Source organism: Periplaneta americana, chromosome 12 (genome assembly GCF_040183065.1).
Source record: "Periplaneta americana isolate PAMFEO1 chromosome 12, P.americana_PAMFEO1_priV1, whole genome shotgun sequence".
In the NCBI taxonomy this organism is placed as follows: Eukaryota; Metazoa; Arthropoda; class Insecta; order Blattodea; family Blattidae; genus Periplaneta; species Periplaneta americana.
The window spans coordinates 274,538-294,519 of record NC_091128.1 but is presented as its reverse complement, the minus strand read 5'-3'; the positions used below and the strand labels follow the sequence as shown (position 1 = coordinate 294,519).

Here is a 19,982-nt window from a genome sequence, read left to right as displayed (position 1 = left end):
GCATTCAACATTAAATATTTTACTTATGCTCTTTACATGGGAGAACTGTACATGGATGCCAGGTTTCATTGAAGTATGTTCAACACTTCTTGAGTTACTGCAGAGCTGAACTAAATACTCGAAATATATTAAAAATTAAAAAAAAGTGATACTAGATTTTCAAAAAATATATAATTCCTTAGTGATGCACAGACAGTGTCTATCAAACATGCAATTTTTTTTTATTTCGAGAAGACTTATAGATTCTGAGAAAAAATTTGAAATATGCTAAACTTATACTAGCGAAGGGTGTAACTCCCCAATTAATACAGAAGAGACAAAGCCAGAAATAAACAGCAGGATAACAGCGCACGCTGTTTGTGAGCAAATATTAATTTCTGAATATCTATGGTAAGACTTTGCTGAGTTAAATTTCAACGTATTTCGTTTACATGTTTCAACCTATTAATGGTCATCTTCAGAGCTGGTCGTTGTTGGTCTTGGCGCCACTTGTTCTGTTTCCTGTGAGGGTGTGTTCCTGTGGTATAGTGTAGTCAAAGAGTGTATGTGTTCTGAAATTGAGTTGTGTGTTGACAATATCGTTGGGGTGTGTTTTTGTGTGTCTGTATATTTCATATTGTTCTAGTGTGTTTACTTTCTGGCTTTTTGGTTGGATGTGCAGTATTTCCATGTCTGTGTTGATGTCTCTGTAGGTGTGGTTAGCATTTGTGATGTGTTCTGCATATGTGGAGGTGTTTTTTAATTTTGTTACGGCTGTGATGTGTTCTTTGTAACGTGTTTGAAACGATCTGCCTGTCTGTCCGATGTAGATGTTGTTGCAGGTGTTACATTTGAGTTTGTATACGCCTGTGTGGTTGTATTTGTTTGTGTGTTGAGATGTTTTTGTAGAGTGTTATTTGTTCTGTATGGGATGTTGTAGTTTAATTTCTTGGATGAGGTTGCAATTTTGTGTGTGTTTTTGTTTTCGTATGTTATACATATTCCGAAGTGATACAGTGTTAAAAGTTGTGTAATCAAGATGTAAAATATTCATGCTTGTATCAGCAGATATTTGCTTTTCGAGGGGCAGATGCACTCACTGGTCAACTGTGCGCCCTATGTATGCAACTGGGTAACATTCGTGACTCCGATGATGATAGCCTGGCCATCCTGCCTCAATCTTGACAGAGGCATGTTCATCCTCAGATGAGTTTCTAATAAACTCCACACCCGGAGCCTCAAGCCCTTGAAGTTCCTAATCTCAGATTCCTTCCTTTGAACCCCATCTGCCAATCCTAGAGACACCCTGTCATTGGCTTACTATGATTACATAATGTAAATCCGCTAATACAGATACTTCTACTTGAATAAACAGAAGTACTACGGTTAGGAATCATAGAAATTCAGTTGTTTTACATCTATGCTGCTCTCCGACGGTTGTTGCCACTTGAAATATCTTTTTATTGCTAACCTGGAGGAAGATACTGTGTACGTAATTGTTAGATTAGCGTGCAGCACTTTGCTGTCTGTCATCAAGATGAAGAGAACTTCAGTTTATCCTTTAAGAAGCGTTACAAATACATGCAAGTTATATACGCTATAAACTATTTATGCACTCCAGCAGCTTTCGGAAATGAAAAGAAGTCGATAACTTTGCAGTCGTATTGCTCCTCAGGGAAGAGCACGAGCTTATAACGCAAGTTTCCACCGGAATCGAACTCCGAGTCTGAACATCAAGGCTCGTAATGCATGCAGTGTCCGTAAAACAGTTGCGAAGGAAGCGGCGTTATTAGGGTTAACGACTTAATGACTACAACTGAAAGTACAATAAAAACATTTCCTAGACACGATGTCCCGCTTACGGATAAACAGCAGATACAGACCCAACCAGAGGTCGAGTTACTACAAATATGGCCACATACAGTAACTGCTTTACGTACATTGTCATATTATCAAGATTGCTTTCTCCATTGTACATTTCTGCTTGCCAGTTTAAAAGTTTTATTCTGTACTTGACTCTGCTCCATGTATCATCACCACATAAACCTAACTTGAAGGACAGAGTGCTGTAGTAGTAACTTTAAATATTTGTAAGAATCTGTGGAACTTACTTTTTACTAGACATGTCACTTTTTTTAATCGAAAAGCGCCAGTTTGATGTTCATTGTAGCAGACAAATTCACAAGAATCCAATATAGGGCAGCTAAATTTGTTGAAGGTAAAAGAGAAGATGGTAACGATACGATAAAAGAACTTAAATGGGAAACTTTGGAAAACAGACGTAGGAAAACTAGAGACATAATCATATACTTCGTCTTTTCGGGATTTACTTCCAAACCTATCTCTTAATAATAATACAAATTTATGTCGATCTTCAAACAGCCCGTCTTCTGCTATTATTATTAATTCCAAGCTAAGCGAAACTGTTGAGCGAGGAGAGGTATGTTGTGACGTCTACTCACGCTGGTCTGAGTTCAGGCCCGGTGAGGGACATGTCTCACGACATATTTTGTGATCACTGCATTAATATGGTTTATATCTTTTGCCTCAGATATTTATTGTTCTAGAGCGTCAAGTACCCTGATAGTTTCATTAGGATTATTCTATATTTCTTGCTGCATAATACAAACCCAACCAGCTTGCAGATATAATAATGTGTGTTCATTTCAAAGTGTGTCATGACGTCACTGTTGTGAGTCAGCGATTTGAAGCGAGTTTCAGCTTTTATGTCAGAGAAGTTGCCTATTAATCAAGGCGTTCAATCTGAACTTGAGAACGTATACGGTATAACTTGAACGTCGTAGCAACAGATGGCGGTCTGTACGGTCTGTGTGCTACCATAACCTCTTTCGAACTGTGTTTTGCGCGGGCAAGTCGTACGCAGGGTATTTGTTATCGGTTGCGTACGACAACATTCCACAATACAAATCAAATGCTCCGTGTCCATGTTGACCGTCGAGGTAAATGTCAACAAATACGTAAGTAATCGTCTTAACCCTCTCTCCATACCCCGACAGTAACAAAAAAACTCACCTCAGTACCTGTTTCTAAACAGTTCACATTCCTGCCACTACCGGCGTTACCATACGTATCGGTAAGTATTCTTAAGAACGAACGCCGTACTTGCCAGGCAACTTCTCTGGCACATAGGTAATACGCCTCTGCGGAAGTGTAGGAAGATTGAATTCTCTAGGCTCATCGGCTAGCCACATGACGACATACAGCGAGCCACGACACACTTTGAATTGAACACCCAGTATAAGCAGTATCTAAGTTAGTGTTTTCTGTACTCTGCTCGTCGCTTGGAAGGTATGAAGCAGTAAACTGACCAACTGTCCTCAACTGCAGATCGGGTGCTGTGGAGCCGACGGGCCCAACGACTACCTGCAGCTGCTCAAGCCACTGCCCACGGAGTGCCGGGACACCGTCACTGGCAACGCGTTCTTCTACGGCTGCGTGGACGAGATGACGTGGTTCCTGGAGGACAAGTCGGCCTGGCTCAGCGGCCTCGCGCTGACCGTGTGCTTCATACACGTGAGTGACACATTCTGGAACACGCACGTTGAAATCTATTCTGGAACCAAAAACTGCTCTTGACGCGGTGTGCAAGTTTTGAAGCTCACATCCTGAAACCATTCAAATACCTGCGTCTCCCTGCAGGGTTGCCAGGTTCTCCCATATTTTATCCACACGTATTTGATATTATCTCCTGTCGCAATTTATTTATTTAAATGGTAAATATTAATAGTGCTATGATGTTATGAAAGTTACTCTAATTACATATTTTAAAGTATAATCTACAATGACAAATTCTCGTCAATTTTCAATCTGTTTCATTAAGGGAAATTTCAATTCAGGAGGTTAGAAGCAAAGGGGTGTAAGTGACATTTCTAAAAATTTGATGTAAGTGCATCCAGGGTAAAGTAAGACATTTAAAATTTCAGTGGTAAGGGATAGGCCTATACCTTTTAACCACATCACTCATTAACATTAAAATTAAAACTTCACGGAATTTACGAAAGTTCAATAACTTTTAATCACATTTTCTCGAATATAACTTAAGTGCACTTACAGCCCTTTGGTTCTGACCGCCTCAATTGTAAAAGTTTCTGAATGAATACAAAGCATGTGGTAAGTATTAATAGTGCCATGAGATTCATTTTAAATTACTTTGCGTACAGTTACACTGTATATAACATGCTCCTAAAGATAAAACATGTCGATAATGTCTTGATGGAACGGTTTTGGCAATTATTTCCAAGATCTCCTGTATTTTCAGTCTGAAAATCTGAAACACCATCTCCGTGTGTCCGAAGGTTTTCGGATTAAGAAATGAATAATTTTATGAGATTTCAAACTGTGAACATCAAATGTAGGCCCATACATATATGTGTATGTATGTATGTATGTATGTATGTATGTATGTATGTATGTATGTATGGGCTATTCCATCTCAAATCGATCGAAATATAGGGAAAATTGACCTTGCGATTTTTTAATACAATGAAACTTTTTCTGTCCGTAGACAACTGTGATACAATGCTTTGTGCAAAGTTTGAGGCATCAGAACTTCATAGTGTTTAAATTAATAATATTTACATTTATCGTATTTTCATAAAATTAGCAACTTTAAACTGTTGTGGCTCCGAAACCCTTTCACCCAATGATCAAAATCATGGTTTATTTTGATGCTGAGAAGTTAAAGTTTATATTGACATATAAACAGATTTTCTTACTATTTATGGAAATGGAGAAATTTAGATTTTTCTTCATTAAGACTCCTTTGGCCAAGAAAAAATATTTTTAAAATATATGGTTAGATTCCGCATTGAAAGTACAAATAAACATATTTTTTACTGGTGGGACGTTGATAATAAAGTATTGAAAATATCAAATAAAGAAAATAAATAGTACGCGCGTGAACTAACCAGCTGACTGTGAGGCGGGAGCTTAGCCGAGACAAGCAAGGCCAGGAGACGTAAACACGTGATGTTTCGTCTAGTAGCGCATAGCTGGGCTAGCTTTATCACGAGTTTTCATAAACACAGGAGTAAAATGACGCCCAACGCTCGCTTATCTTCAGCTCTCGGCCAGTGCGTGCGGTACTGCGCCGTTCAAGTCTAGGCGTGTGAAAATAATTTATTTAATACCCTCGAAACTTATTGGCGTACCACTAAGCAAACAATGCCGAATTCCTCTTAATAATGCAAGGTTTTTTCTCAATATTTTTTACATTTTTACAAATAGCCAAAAAGCCTAAAAGCAAGTAAAATCAGATTATCTGTCTCTTTGTGTACAATAAAACTAAGGATTACTTCTTAACATAACCTACCAAATGTCAGCTTCAAAATGAGCTCTCGTTCAATGTTCTGCAGTAAATTGTTCCAGAGTTCTGAGCGCTGAAAGAGGCTTGTTTTTATAAAATACGCTAAATTTGTCGCTCAATAGTACGAAAACCGTTTGACTTTCGATAGTATATTTTTGAAAATGCACTCCCCTCAGCACCTTGTATAAGTAGGGAAAAAATTAGAGTATAAAAAAATGCGAGGTTATCGATTTCATATGGAATAACCCATATGTATGTATGTCGGGATTCGATCGTTCTTAACTAACCATCACTGTCTGTGGATTTGTTAACCACACGGTCATCGAAAATAACCTGAATCCAGCAACTGTCTGTTTGGCTGCTATGGAAAGTCTTTATAAATTAAATATCAGACTGTCATGGTTTCTGTTCGCAGGTCATCAACATAGTGCTGTCTGCTGTCCTGTCCCAGGCTTTGAAGAAGGAAGACGAAGATACTGGAGTCGTGTACAAGCGCTGATCAATATGCATATCATTTCAGTACAAGTTCATTCAACTTTGTTGAAGCATTTGCCTTTATTTTTATTTATTTTGTCAGAACGATACTAACTCATTTACAGTATGAAAAAGCGAAAAGCGAATTGCGCAAAAGGCATCGGACAAGGCAAACTGCAACATGCGGACAATCTCGTTAAAGCCTGACAGTGAACTGTAAACTGTAGTAGCCAATAACTTTGTTGTAGACGTCGTAACCATGGGAACGTTTAACATTTATTCCATTAAAAAATCAGCCTTCAAAGTAAATTCATAAAAACCTCGATATTAATGTTCGTTGTTTTCAACAGAGTTAACTATTACGCAGCAGAAAGTGAACTTTACCACATGGCCAACATCACAGAAATAAATACTGAGAGACGAAGTTCTTTTCACATTGGTGGATGCTGTAAATGTTGCAACTCTTGATCACTGCATTTTATAGTTTAATTTTTTTCATGTTATTTACTTTGAAAGTATATTAGGGTAATTATTTGTACAAAACTTTTATAGATTAGCGATTCTATTCAGTTTCAATCTTTTCATAAGTACAATGTATTTGTGTTGTGCATTCGGTGATTCAATTCATAGACGTACCTACTTGTAAAACTAAACCAATAAACACATTAAAATATATACATAGGGATTAATTTTTTTGTCCTATAGAAAATTATCTGTTATTGTTACCATTGGTTATTAATGGAGAAAAATTCGCTACGTTAGAGCGCTCGGTGCGTAAAATGGAAGACCCGGGTTCGATCCCCGGCGCCGGAGCGAATTTTTCTCCATTAATAACCAATGGTAAACATTAATTAATATAATTGATAGTAATTACTTATATATATATATATATATATATATATATATATATATATATATATACTTTTCATACGTAATAGTATATTTTCTATCCATTTTGACATTGTAGTCTTATATCCCACGCCGTGGCGTCGTGGCCAAAGGCATCCTGCCTAGGACTCGCGTTACGGAATGCGCGCTGGTTCGAGTCCTCATGGGGGAAGAAATTTTCTCATGAAATTTCGGCCAGTGTATGGGACCGGTGCTCACCCAGCATCGTGATGCACTTGGGGAGCTACGATAGGTAGCGAATACCAGCTATAACGGCCGGGGGGATCATCGTGCTAACCACACGATACCTCCATTCTGGTTGGATGATCATCCACCTCTGCTTCGGCATGTGGGCGTGAGGCCAGCAGCCGGCTGGTCTGTCTAGGCCCTTCACGGGCTGTAGCGCCACGGATTATTATTATTATTATTATTATTATTATTATTATTATTATTATTATTATTATTGTTATTATTATTTCTTCAGCGTCTTCTTCTTTCCTCGTGACGTCTGTTGCAGCTTGACTGCCTTTTAGCAGCCAAGATTTAAGTTATGTTGATCCAACAATTGTAACAAGACACGGAGTTAACTAGCGGGATGATGACGATGAAGACTCACAATATATAGTATTGGTGGCGCGAAATTCCAACATTAATCGGTTTCGTGATGAAAAATATAACAAAATGGCGCATTCCGCCAGAAAAAAGGCACTGTTTAATGGTAACTTTACTAGTGCAACAATTGAAACCGAAGAAAATGTACTGTAGAAGTTGAAGGAGGCTGTAGGGAATGGGGATGGGAAAGATTTGCTCAGGCTGAAAAATATGTTTGTTGAAAAATATTTGAAGGCCATTATGAAATATTTCTGCCTAAAGGAAAACGAAACAATCGTGAAGTCACAGCGAAATAGGAATAAAAGAGCTAAGAACGTATTATAATTATTGTGGATAGCCTAATTCTGTGTTCATATTTTAATAAATACTCGTAGAAATGCGTTATTTTATTGTTTCATAATGACCTTCCTGATTCTTACAGCTAAATATAATAAAATGAAAACAAATGACTGCGATTATTTAAGGTGGCCTTGTATAACAAGCGGAAGATACTCATTTAACACTCTTTTCTTGTTAATTTATTGAGTGGGCTACGGTAAAACTCATATTCAGAGGCTATACAAGAACAAATGCATATGTTGTAGAACATAATATAAGAATTCCCTGGGTGTCTTAGAGTCTGGAAATTTGTATGAATGTGAGTGTGATTGTGAGTATGCCGGGTTAATATTAATTAACCAATCATCACAAATATAAAAATACATCAGGACTGTCGCTGGGCAGTAACCTTAACACACGTTTCAGCGTCACATTGTTGACAAGTAACTCCATCTTTTAGCACAACCATAAAGCATCTAATAGATGCTATAGAGTTACCAACAACGAAAAAAAAAAAAACATAATATAACAAATCCTAAAGCTACAGTGTGTGAAAAACATAAAACATAACAAGAATTATTAAAGAAAGAAAATAGTAAGAACAGTAAGGTATCACTGAAGTTTTAGGAAGAAAAAATAAAAAGTTTGAAACCATCAAATAAATAAACCAACCGAGAATTATATAAATAATCTTACCAAAAACGTTTTTCCTTAAAAAAATGTCTTAAAACATTGGGAATCTGGTAAAACTTTGTATTCTAGTGTTGTGGGAATTAATCGATTAATCTATCAGTTTCTGTTGTGAGATAAATCGATCAAAAATATTTAATCGAATAATCGAGTCGATTAAAATTAATTAAGGGTAATTTTGTTAATATCAGGTCGTTTATCTTCCTCGCGTCGTGTCGTACCGTTACTACATCACATTCTGCATTAAATACAGTTTAGGTTACATATAGTTCTTAATCCATGTGATGTCTGCAGTTGATGGATTGGTGTTGAACGACAGGTGTATGTTGGGTATATAGATGACTTTCATGCTAGACAAGCAAGAAAACTAAGGACCTGATTTAACTCTCACAATGAAATTTTGAACACAAAGGGAAATCATATACGTGCTTATGGCAGAATTAATTTACCATTGAGGCAGTGTGAACTGTTAATATCCCGCAATTACTTTCCGATAGAAAAGTCGTTACGTTTGAAAGTAGAGACCGAGATAAGTGCGGTCTTCTCTGATCAGATCGAGTGCAATGGCACACACAGAGCTACAGCCTGGTAATGCAATTAAAACTGAAATAATTAGAAAACTGGTTCGTTAATTAAACCGGATCTATGAACAGGTCTTCAGAGTGGTAACGTTTAACCGGAGTATTTTTCAGCTTTCGTAGACTGTGCAAAATAGAAGGCGTTCAAATTTCCATAACTCATGAAAAAAAACAACTTGTAGATTATTATAGTTATTAAGCGAAGAATCAAGTTTGCAGTCACGTTTCATTTCATTCGAGTCGCAGATAAACTGTTCTAGTTTGACACATCATCATCAACAATGCCTGCAGCCCCTTCGGGCCTTGACCTCCAGCTTGTCTCGTACATCTGGTATTTCTGTGGTACTCCTTTGAATGGCAACTTCCTTCCGTGCCTTCAGATCCTGTATTGTAGAATTTTCAATTCAAGATCTTAATCTTTTAATTTTAATATCGTCCAACATTATTCTTGGACATCAGCGATACAAAAGTGCAGTTCAGGGCAATTACCGTGTATGGTTAGACTCATTACTTTATTTTCCGCTAAGTTTTTCAATTATTTCATCAAACTATTGTAATAGTTTTCGAGCTAAATACTTATAATTTATTTGAAACAGAAGATACCCGTTTCAGACTACTGTACTGTACAAAAAATCCAGGTCTGGACACAAAAGACAGTTTTCAACTTATGTAGAGGTGCTTCAGAAATGTTCTATAAAATCACCGGGATAGAATGAAATACCAAGTTCGAAAAGCTTGTTCTGAAATATCTCCTCCATTGGGCTATTTATCAAAATTTTAGCTATTTATCAATTTAGTTATTCAATTTAGCTGTTTAGCTGTATATCAATTTAGCTATTTATCAGTTTAGCTATTTAACTATTTATCAATTTAGTTATTCAATTTAGCTATTTACCTGTATATCAATTTAGCAATTTATGAATTTAGCTATTTATCAATTTAGTTATTCAATTTAGCTATTTAGTTGTATATCAATTTAGCAATTTATGAATTTAGCTATTTATCAATTTAGTTATTCAATTTAGCTGTTTAGTTGTATATCAAATTAGCAATTTATGAATTTAGCTATTTATCAATTTAGTTATTCAATTTAGCTGTTTAGTTGTATATCAAATTAGCAATTTATGAATTTAGCTATTTATCAATTTAGTTATTCAATTTAGCTATTTAGTTGTATATCAAATTAGCAATTTATAAATTTAGCTATTTATCAATTTAGTTATTCAATTTAGCTGTTTAGTTGTATATCAAATTAGCAATTTATGAATTTAGCTATTTATCAATTTAGTTATTCAATTTAGCTGTTTAGTTGTATATCAATTTAGCAATTTATGAATTTAGCTATTTATCAATTTAGTTATTCAATTTAGCTATTTAGTTGTATATCAAATTAGCAATTTATGAATTTAGCTATTTATCAATTTAGTTATTCAATTTAGCTGTTTAGTTGTATATCAATTTAGCAATTTATAAATTTAGCTATTTATCAATTTAGTTATTCAATTTAGCTGTTTAGTTGTATATCAAATTAGCAATTTATGAATTTAGCTATTTATCAATTTAGTTATTCAATTTAGCTGTTTAGTTGTATATCAATTTAGCAATTTATAAATTTAGCTATTTATCAATTTAGTTATTCAGTTTAGCTATTTACCTGTATATCAAATTAGCAATTTATGAATTTAGCTATTTATCAATTTAGTTATTCAATTCAGCTATTTAGCTGATATCAATTTAGTAATTTATCAATTTAGCTACTTAGCTATACATTAATTTCGCTATTTAGCTATTTATCAATTTAGCTGTTTATCAGTTCAGTTATTTAGCTGTTTATCAATTTAACTATTAGGGTATTTAGCTATTTATCTTTATATGAGTTTAGCTATTTCTCAATTTATCAATTTATATATATATATATATATTTAGATATTTATCAGTTCAACTATACATCAATCTAGCTATTTAATTATTCCATCGTCAAGTCTATCGTGCTATCAAAAAGGAGTTCGTTATATGGCAGTAAAAATTTTTAATAGTCCCCCTATAAATATAAAACCAAACTCAAAACATAAGATTATTTAGGCCAAATTAAAGAAGTACCTAATTTCTCACGTCTTCTATTCTGTAGGTGAATTCATGACATTTAACAACGCTGTACGAATATTTCTGTCTTGTATTAAATATTGATACTAACCCTGTGTGTTGTACTTGTAACTTCTGTAGACTATATTGTAAAACTCTTCTGTATATATTTCAACTAGACTGTGACTATAATTAAGATTTTTTAGCACTATTAAGACATTTTTGACGTGTTCCATTTTCTAGCTATGAAACTATGTACGAATACCATGGAATGTAAATAAATACAATACAGTACCAGCGTCCACCATGTTTTTTTTTTTCTGTGCTACGGTGTTTGGTGTTGGATCACGTCTTTTTGAACGCCAGTGTACAACGCACATGGTTATCGCTTTCTTCGAATTTTAAAAACTTAAATTCTGTCTTAAATGTATCATTGAATACGCATTCCAGCGCTACGCATCACTAGATTCAAGAATAACTAGTGGCTTGTGCAGCAAATGCTGCTAAGTTCATTACAAGTTCAAATTAAATTTTTTCAAATTTATTTCCAATGAAGAATACCAGACATTTTGGAAGTTATTTGCATTAATGAAACATAGGCCTACTCCTCTGAATGGTTTTCTTCATGCTAAATACTTTTTATTTAACCTATACATCTTCAGTTCTTGAGTTCCAATGCGTAAACGCAAGTAACAATGTCAGAACGAACAGTCGGTTTTACATGTGGGAGTGAAGCAATAGCTATTTCAGGTTATTGAGGATTGTAGGTTAGAGTTATGAAAATATCCTCTCCTCTCTCCCCTCTCTCTTCTGCCCTCTGGCCCTCATGCCCTCTGTCCTCATGCCATCATGCCCTCGTGCTCTCGTGCCCTCTGCCCTCATGCCCTCTGCCCTCATGCCCGCGTGCCCTCCGCCCTCATGCCCTCTGCCCGCGTGCCCTCTGGCCCTCATGCTCTCTGTCCTCATGCCCTCATACCCTCTGCCCTCATGCCCTCTGCCCTCATGCCCTCTGCCCTCATGCCCTCTGCCCTCATGCCCTCTGGCCTCATGCCCTCTGCTCTCGTGCCATCGTGCCCTCTGCCCTCATGCCCTCTGCTCTCATGCCCTCTGCCCTCATGCCCTCTGCCCTCTGCTCTCGTGCCCTCATGCTCTCTGCCCTCATACCCACTGCCCTCTGCCCTCATGCCCTCTGCTCTCGTGCCATCGTGCTCTCTGCCATCATGCCTTCTGCCCTCATGCCCTCTACCCTCATGCCCTCTGCCCTCATGCCCTCTGCCCTCATGCCCTCTGCCCTCATGCCCTCTACCCTCTGCCCTCATGCCCTCTGCCCTCTGCCCTCTGCTCTCGTGCCATCGTGCCCTCTGCCCTCTGCTCTCGTGCCCTCATGCCCTCTGCCGTCATGCCGTCTGCCCTCTGCCCTCTGCTCTCATGCCATCGTGCCCTCTGCTTTCTGCCCTCATGCCCTCTCCCCTCTACCCTCCTCTCCCCTCTCCTCTTCTCTTCTCTTCTCTTCTCTTCTCTTCTCTTCTCTTCTCTTCTCTTCTCTTCTCTTCTCTTCTCTTCTCTTCTCTTCTCTTCTCCTTTCCTTTTCCTTCTCCTTTCATTCTCGTTTCCTTTTCTTTTCCTCCTGTTTTCTTGTTTTTTGCCTTCTTTCTCCATTCGCTTGCTTTCTACGTAATTCTCAATCTCTCCTTCTGTAACTTAGATCCTTGTCATTGTCACAAGTTTCATATTCAATCTCTACATGGCCTTCAGCGCCATCTGAACTTTCATCTATGATCTGCAGAGTAGTGTCGATCACGACGTAAGTTTTCATCCAGTGTTACTTTGTTAGATAAAACACAGTTAAGGGAATAAATAAACTGCATTAACACAAAATTTTCTATTAATACTATTGATACGTAAAACTGACGTACACTTACAAATAATTATATCTTATAATAAGTTGGCCAAGCGTGTAAGTTGCAACCTGCTGTCACGACTACTATAGTCAGCAACTGAAAGACGGAGGCATAGCTAGAAGAAGGAGGTGCTCTCTTGGCGGAAAAAGTAGTGAGGATCAATTGTTTATCCATTATACGCCAAAATTGCGTACGACAGAAGTTTTAAACAATGGCATTACTTCCTTGTGAGCAGGAAGAAAACCACTGTTTGATCACAGTATAGAGATATGTTCTCTATACTGTGGTTCGATTTTCACATATCCTACAAGTTTAATACAAGTAGTGTTAAGTTCATAACAATAACCTTAGTATCTCGTTATCATTATATTACTTCTCTTCAAATAATTATCTACAGTCAGATGGAAAGAAGTTTATGAGATTATACGTTCTCGTGCATAAAATCGAAACTTCACGTTGATGTCGATGTTATAGGCATTCCTAATTTATAGTCTCAACAAATGTGACGTAACATCAGTCGATCGACCACGCTGTTACGTAAGTTTTATATTTTTCAGTAATATATATATACTCAGTATATTATAGAAATGAAGATCTAATATAAAATCTTCTTTCTCTGCGTCTACTTACTTAAGGCCCCAAAAGGTTTCACTTTCATGTCATCAGTATACCATTATGTGTTTCATTAACTATAATAAAATTTCATTTTTAATGGTAATAATGTCACCAAACATTCTTAAGTTTTGTAGTTCTTAATATCGAATACGCAGTTATACTCGGAAAACTACAGACCAGAGAATCAGACCTGTAAATTATTTTTATACGTTATCAAAAAATTTTACAAATGAAGATCGACATATTGGCATTATGATGTGAAATAATCTGACCCATCTGAACTCTAAAGTATGACTTCAATCCTGTAGGTCATGGCCTTCGTGTAATAGTCTATTGTTTATTGTAGTGTGTGTTTTGTTTTATTCGGAAATGCAATTAATTAGTTCTCAAAACTGACGAAAGATGTATTTTGGAAAATAGTAAAATGATGTAGAAAAATTGACATTTCACTGAAAAGTACTATTTTTCTGAAAAACTTTGGGTTCAAAGCTTCAAAATGAGGGGTCATTTATTAAAATCCGTTCAGCCGGTTTCTCGTAATTTTCATTACCAGTTCAAATTATATATATATATATATATATATATATATATATATATATATAGATATTAAAAAATGCTAATTCATAAATCTAACGTAGCTGCTGACAACTTAACATCAGGAACTGAACTAAATCAATATTAATCTAATTGTTGGTTCGTTTCAATTTTAAAATATAACGATGTGTGGTAATAACAACCATTGTTGCGAGCGTTTTAATATTCTTGTATGGATAGTCGTTCCCAATTTACTATCATTTTTTATCTAATGGAATTCCGTCGTTTAAAGTCTATAATGTTGTTTTTCTCTGTATAAATATTCAAGGTGAAGAAACGTTGTTAAAAATCCCACGTCGTTCATGTTGAGACATCGGCACATCTCAGCTGTTGCTGTTCTCATTGTGCGAACTGAGTCGTGTGTGTGGGCATGAAATGGCGTGCAGGAACTCTGCGTATAGGTTCTAATCTTTATGGTTTCTGTCGAAAGGTACCGCACTGCTATTGTCAATAAACATTACCGCAGTTATAGTATGTGCGCTCCGCTCTTCTAGTCGTGTTTACTCTGCTCGAAGAGTATGCCATTAGGAAAGTCGAGGGAGAGAAAAGAGGGAATACGAATTTTAGTGAAAGAAGTGAATAAGTGACGTTTATTAAACAGAGAAAGTTGTTAGATTAAGTTATAATTTTAAACCCACCATAAGAGTTCGGTAAAGCTTTGGTAGAGTCAAAAATCCATATTAGAAGTTTTGCAACAGTGTCACTAAATTGTTGAAAGTAAAAATGGAGGGGGAGGAGTCTGTAGGTGATAGAATATTTTACTAAATTAACCTGTATCGCAAGGATAAAGCTGTACTGTAGGCAAAAAGAAATGCCAAATACTACATAGGAAGAGATACCTAGAATAGTATGATCCCCGTAAAAGTTACGGAGCAGAAGATTTTAATCTCTAATATCACTGAAAGAACAACCACAGGACGACTAAGACGAGAACTGTGGGTATCAGACACACTTTCGATATGACTCGACTCGTCTCGACTCTCCATCCTTTAAATTTGCTCCAAAAAAGAATTATCAAAATTTGTCTCTACAAACCTTTTGATTACGCAACAAAATTAATTTTTCAGGAATTTGGCGTATCTAATCTAGAACAAATTTATAAACAAACATTGCTGATTTACTTCCATAAAAAACACAATAAATTTAAATTTGATCCTCATGAATACCATACCAGACAAAACTACAGTTTCTTTCTAAATACTCCCAAATGCCACACAACTGCTGGATTAAAACACAGCAGAAATTTTGGACACAAAATATATAATGCATTAATTAGAGCTTACCCTGAGCTAAGTACACTTAACACACATAGATTTAAGAAACAAATCAGATTAATTATTTAATTGTTTAAGCTAATTGAGTTAAAATTGATACTCTAATATTCATGTATTTTTGTATTTTCTATTTATATATATGGACCCTATTATTACATGCTGTATGTAGGCTATTAATGTTATTAATGTTATTGTGCCCAATGAACTCTCTTAATTTTGTGATATATTTTGTACTAGCCGTACCCGTGCGCTCCGCTGCACCTGTTAGAAATAAACATAAAGTAATTACATAATTAAAATAGGACGTTTGATCCAGGGAAGATTCGTGTTTGATAGAAGGATAAATCGTTTAATATGTTACTTAATTTAAATTGTATTTAAATAATTAAAATGCGGTCATTTTGCTTCAGAGAGCAATCATTTGCTGCAATGACAATTCCTTTAACATGTTTCATAATTGTTATTACATGCAACCATAGTCTAATGAAGATTGACATATAATTTAGTTTTAACGTGTATACTTTATATTACTTGCTATATGTTTCAGAAGTTACTGTAATAACATTGTAGAATTATGTCCATCTAGAGAAACTACACTTTCCAATGGCGAAATAATAATTAAGCAATTAATTAGCTTCCGATATTACTTCATGCAAACACAGAAACATTCTCTTAGGCTATGTTTAATAGCTTTCGATTGTTGTTGTCCAAGGCCCCTTATAGACGAAGTCATTTGTTTTTATTTCAGTACAGTGCCTTAGATGGCGTTGTTATTGTAATTTTAGAACTCATTTATCTCATTAAATATCAGTCCTATCAAAATTTTGAATAGAATAAAACTTATCGGAAATTGTTTTTAAAGAAACTTTTGTTACGTAATAGTTTTCACGAAAATCAATAATAAGCGAGATATTTCGATTTATTTAATTCAGGCCCCCGTATAACCCCCTTTTAAATAAAGTATTTTGAATGCCATATAGCCTAAAATCTAAGTTACAACGAACTTAATTTATATTCCAATTTTCATATAAATCGGTTCAGCTATTATCGCGTGAAAAGGTAACAAACATCCAGACAGACAGACATACAAACAAAAATTTCGAAAAAGCGATTTTCGGTTTCAGGATGGTTAATTATACATGTTAACACCAATTATTTTTGGAAAATAAAAAAATTACGAGAAAAATGTTGGCTACAGATTTATTATTAGTATAGATAACTGATCTGAACTGCGCCCGAGCACGAGCTTCTGCTCTTTCGGGCTGCAATGCCTAATGTAGCTCAAGTGTAAAGTATTAAATAAATGAAATGAAATGAAATGACTGAAGCATCTCGACACGAAAGCCTCGATAAACAGTGCAGCTTCATTTAGATTGCCTACTGTTTTATTTTTGTAATTAAATAAGTTTTATTATGGTCATCGTCCTCGTCATCATCACCATCATCAAGATATATTTCAAGCATTGTTTTTTTTACTTGGTTATTTAACGATGCTGTATCAACTACGAGGTTGTTTAGCGTCGATGGGATTGGTAATAGCGAGATGATATTTCGCGAGATGAAGCCGAGGATTCGCCATAGATTATCTGACATTTGCCTTACGGTTGGGGAAAACCTTAGAAAAAACCCAACCAGGTAATGAGCCCAAGTGGGAATCGAACTCGCTCCCGAGCGCAACTCCGGATCGGCAGGTAAGGGACCGAGCTACGCCGGTGGCTTCAAGCATTGTGTTCCTGAAAACGTTGAACCTACACAAGTAGCATAAGTCTCTGGTCAGCATGGCGCAAGACCAATAAAGAAGGAAAACATAAAACTATAAGGAAACAACTTACAAAACTCCGTTGGTCTGCGCATGCGTGAATCTTAAAGAGTGACACAATATACTATTTACTTCATCCTTCCTAATACTGTCAACCAATAACGGGAGAAGGCGTTGTTCACGTAGACTTTCAATGAAGTAGAATATTTTCGCATTTTTTATACTTAATAATAACTAAAAAAAAAAGTAGTAGTCAGATTCTAATAAGGAAAAAAGCATGCAAATCAGGGACCTTTGGTTAAACGTACGTACGGGTTCGATGCCCGACCCCGGAACAATTTTTCCCTCAAAATTATTCAAATCAACTTTACAGGGAGTTATACCTGAAAAGCTTGATTTGCATAATACATGTCACTGTTCGTTAACAGAAAACCACAATTTAAGTCACACAGAGTTAGTGTGCACTCAATGTTGGTTGCTTGGCGGTTGTCAGCCACTTTGAGGTCTGTGGATATAGAGGGAAAAGCTGGATCGGTGTCGGGTAAAGTTCTGGGTAACTCAGTTGGTAGAGCGTTGGTACGTTTAACCAAAGGTCCCGGGTTCGATGCCCGGCCACGGAACAGTTTTTTCCCTCAAAATTATTAAGGAAAAAAGCATGTTGAAGAGTATTGTTTGCAGATTTCTAATATGTTTGAGTCGCTGCAATATAACAAATGTAACTCTTCTTAATTGAGGTTTGTTTTATACTATTGTAGTGTGGGAAAAATATGTTTTTGAAGTAGAAAATCAATCAACGATAATTTTTTTCCTTGAAAAGATAAATGGGTAATTGCAGTGTATGAAATCGTCTAAATACATTATATTTATGTTGAAAAACAAAACATGTTAATAGAATGAGTCTGCAAGATATCATCACTTGTTAAGTTCATGTCTGACTGCTCGCGGTCCGTCACGTAGCGCGTACATAAACATTATTTATCTTCAAACCCCAACAGTGCTTTAAAAATAAGCATTTATTGTTTTTATTGGTTTCATTTATTTAAGGGCCAGACTAAAATGTATAATCAATTGTCTCTAGTTTTTTCAACTGGATTTTTTAACAAAAATCCCACTTAACGTAAAGCAAAGATTCTGTCGCCACCTTTTCGCAGAATATGGAAAAGACAAGTGAAAGAAATGTGTTGGTCACGTTAAAAATAACTAAGAACAATATTTTTGTAGTGCTAATTTATTAGATAGTGAAACTGACAGAATAATTTCGTTAGAAGTTTAACTGATAGCAGTGGTGCATCAGATGACTTGTCAATCGGTGCGACAATGGTTCAGATTAATGGAGGAAGACTCCGCCTCCAGCGCAGCGGTAAGGTTTAGTAACCTCCTGCAGCGGAGTTTTGACAGTTGTTAACTGTCTTGATAGAATGGAGATACATTTCTAATTACCTGTCGGAAGTTAATACATAGGCCTAATTCTTGAAAGACAATTTCTAAAAGCTATTGAAAATAGATTCAGTCAAACAACTGGTTATTGCTGTGTGAACACTCGCCTTCCCTTAGTTCTGCGCCTGTGCAGAAGTGAGTCTGGAACGTTACTTCAATCCTACTTGCGTACTTCCTCCTGCTTACTGTTTTCTGTGTCTAAAATTACGGTTTTCTTTCAGAGTTCGGTGTTTTCAAACTGTAAATAAGATTCAGAACACGGGTTACTAGGAGCTCAACCGCATTCCAAAATGGGAATTCCTGGAAGGTATTAAAGTTTGAAGACTTGCGAAGAAGTTCGTAATCTAGAAGTGGTGTGGGCCTACTCTGAAAATTAATAATAAATGACGTTAGTGTACGAACTTATTGATTTTTACGGTTCTTTTCTCAAAACTTTTCAAAGACCTTGTATATGAAACGAAATTAAAAACAAAACTTATGAAGACGAGTTACTTTTATTGATTAGGAGTCAACATAAAACAGCACATTGTTCATTATAAATAATAATTGTGTCATACGTAACGAGCGACTGCCAAGTGTAACATAGACGTTACAACTTTTGTTCCAGAATTCTTCTAAGAAAATTAAATGTAACATTAAATTTATGTTATTGTTATTATTATTATTATTATTATTATTATTATTATTATTATTATTATTAATTTATTAAATAAACATACCACCTCAATCCTAAAAGAGGGTGTACTATATGTCTATATGTACTGGTGCTTTAATGATCTGGAAAAATCCTTTGATTAAATTATTAGTAGGGAGGAGTTTTGGTCCAAATTAGGAAAGTTGTGGCTGAGTTCAAAATGTATAGAGAACACGAAAGCATTATATAACGGGATTGGATTCAAAATTAAAATTACAGATGGAAATGTTTCAAAACTGGTTAAACAAGTTAGAGGTGTAAGGTAAGAATCTATATTAACGTTATAGTATAATTTTTATTAAACAATTAATAGTGTAGTTATAAGTGAACATTATAATTGGATTATCCTGTGTGTTCATATCTTGAATAAATAAATTGTAGAGAATATTAGCAGAATCAACATTGCCCATCCGTTTTAAATGTGTCGATTCCAGGATTACTTTTGCAGATGATTGTGATGTAGACTCATTTATCATTATAATTACAGATTTAGAGAAGACTGTAGACAAGATTACGAAGTTTTGCTTAAGTTGGAATTTGAAAATGAATTACAAAAAAAAAGTGCTAATATGCATGGAAGGAGGATTACTGAATAAAAAAGAAAGGTGGTGTCTAAGGGTGCTATTCATAGACATTTCGCAGGACGCGCTATGAGCGTACTAAGCTAGCCCCGGCTATCCACTGGTTACTAGTACAGAATTCAAATCATATCCTATTGCTAACACTGGTTTATGAATACAAAAAACGCTGATCATCCACCG

General features: G+C 35.7%; 1 protein-coding gene across 1 annotated transcript in view; it reads left to right on the top strand.

Moving 5' to 3' along the window:
- Positions 1-6,454, top strand: part of Tsp2A (tetraspanin 2A) — an 89,893-nt gene extending 83,439 nt beyond the window's left edge. Inside the window, exons 4-5 of the mRNA XM_069840735.1 lie at positions 3,328-3,513; positions 5,721-6,454. Coding sequence (XP_069696836.1) covers positions 3,328-3,513; positions 5,721-5,804 — 270 coding nt within the window. The 3' untranslated portion in view covers positions 5,805-6,454. The remainder of the gene's footprint in view (positions 1-3,327; positions 3,514-5,720) is intronic.
- Positions 6,455-19,982: the final 13,528 nt, after the last annotated feature.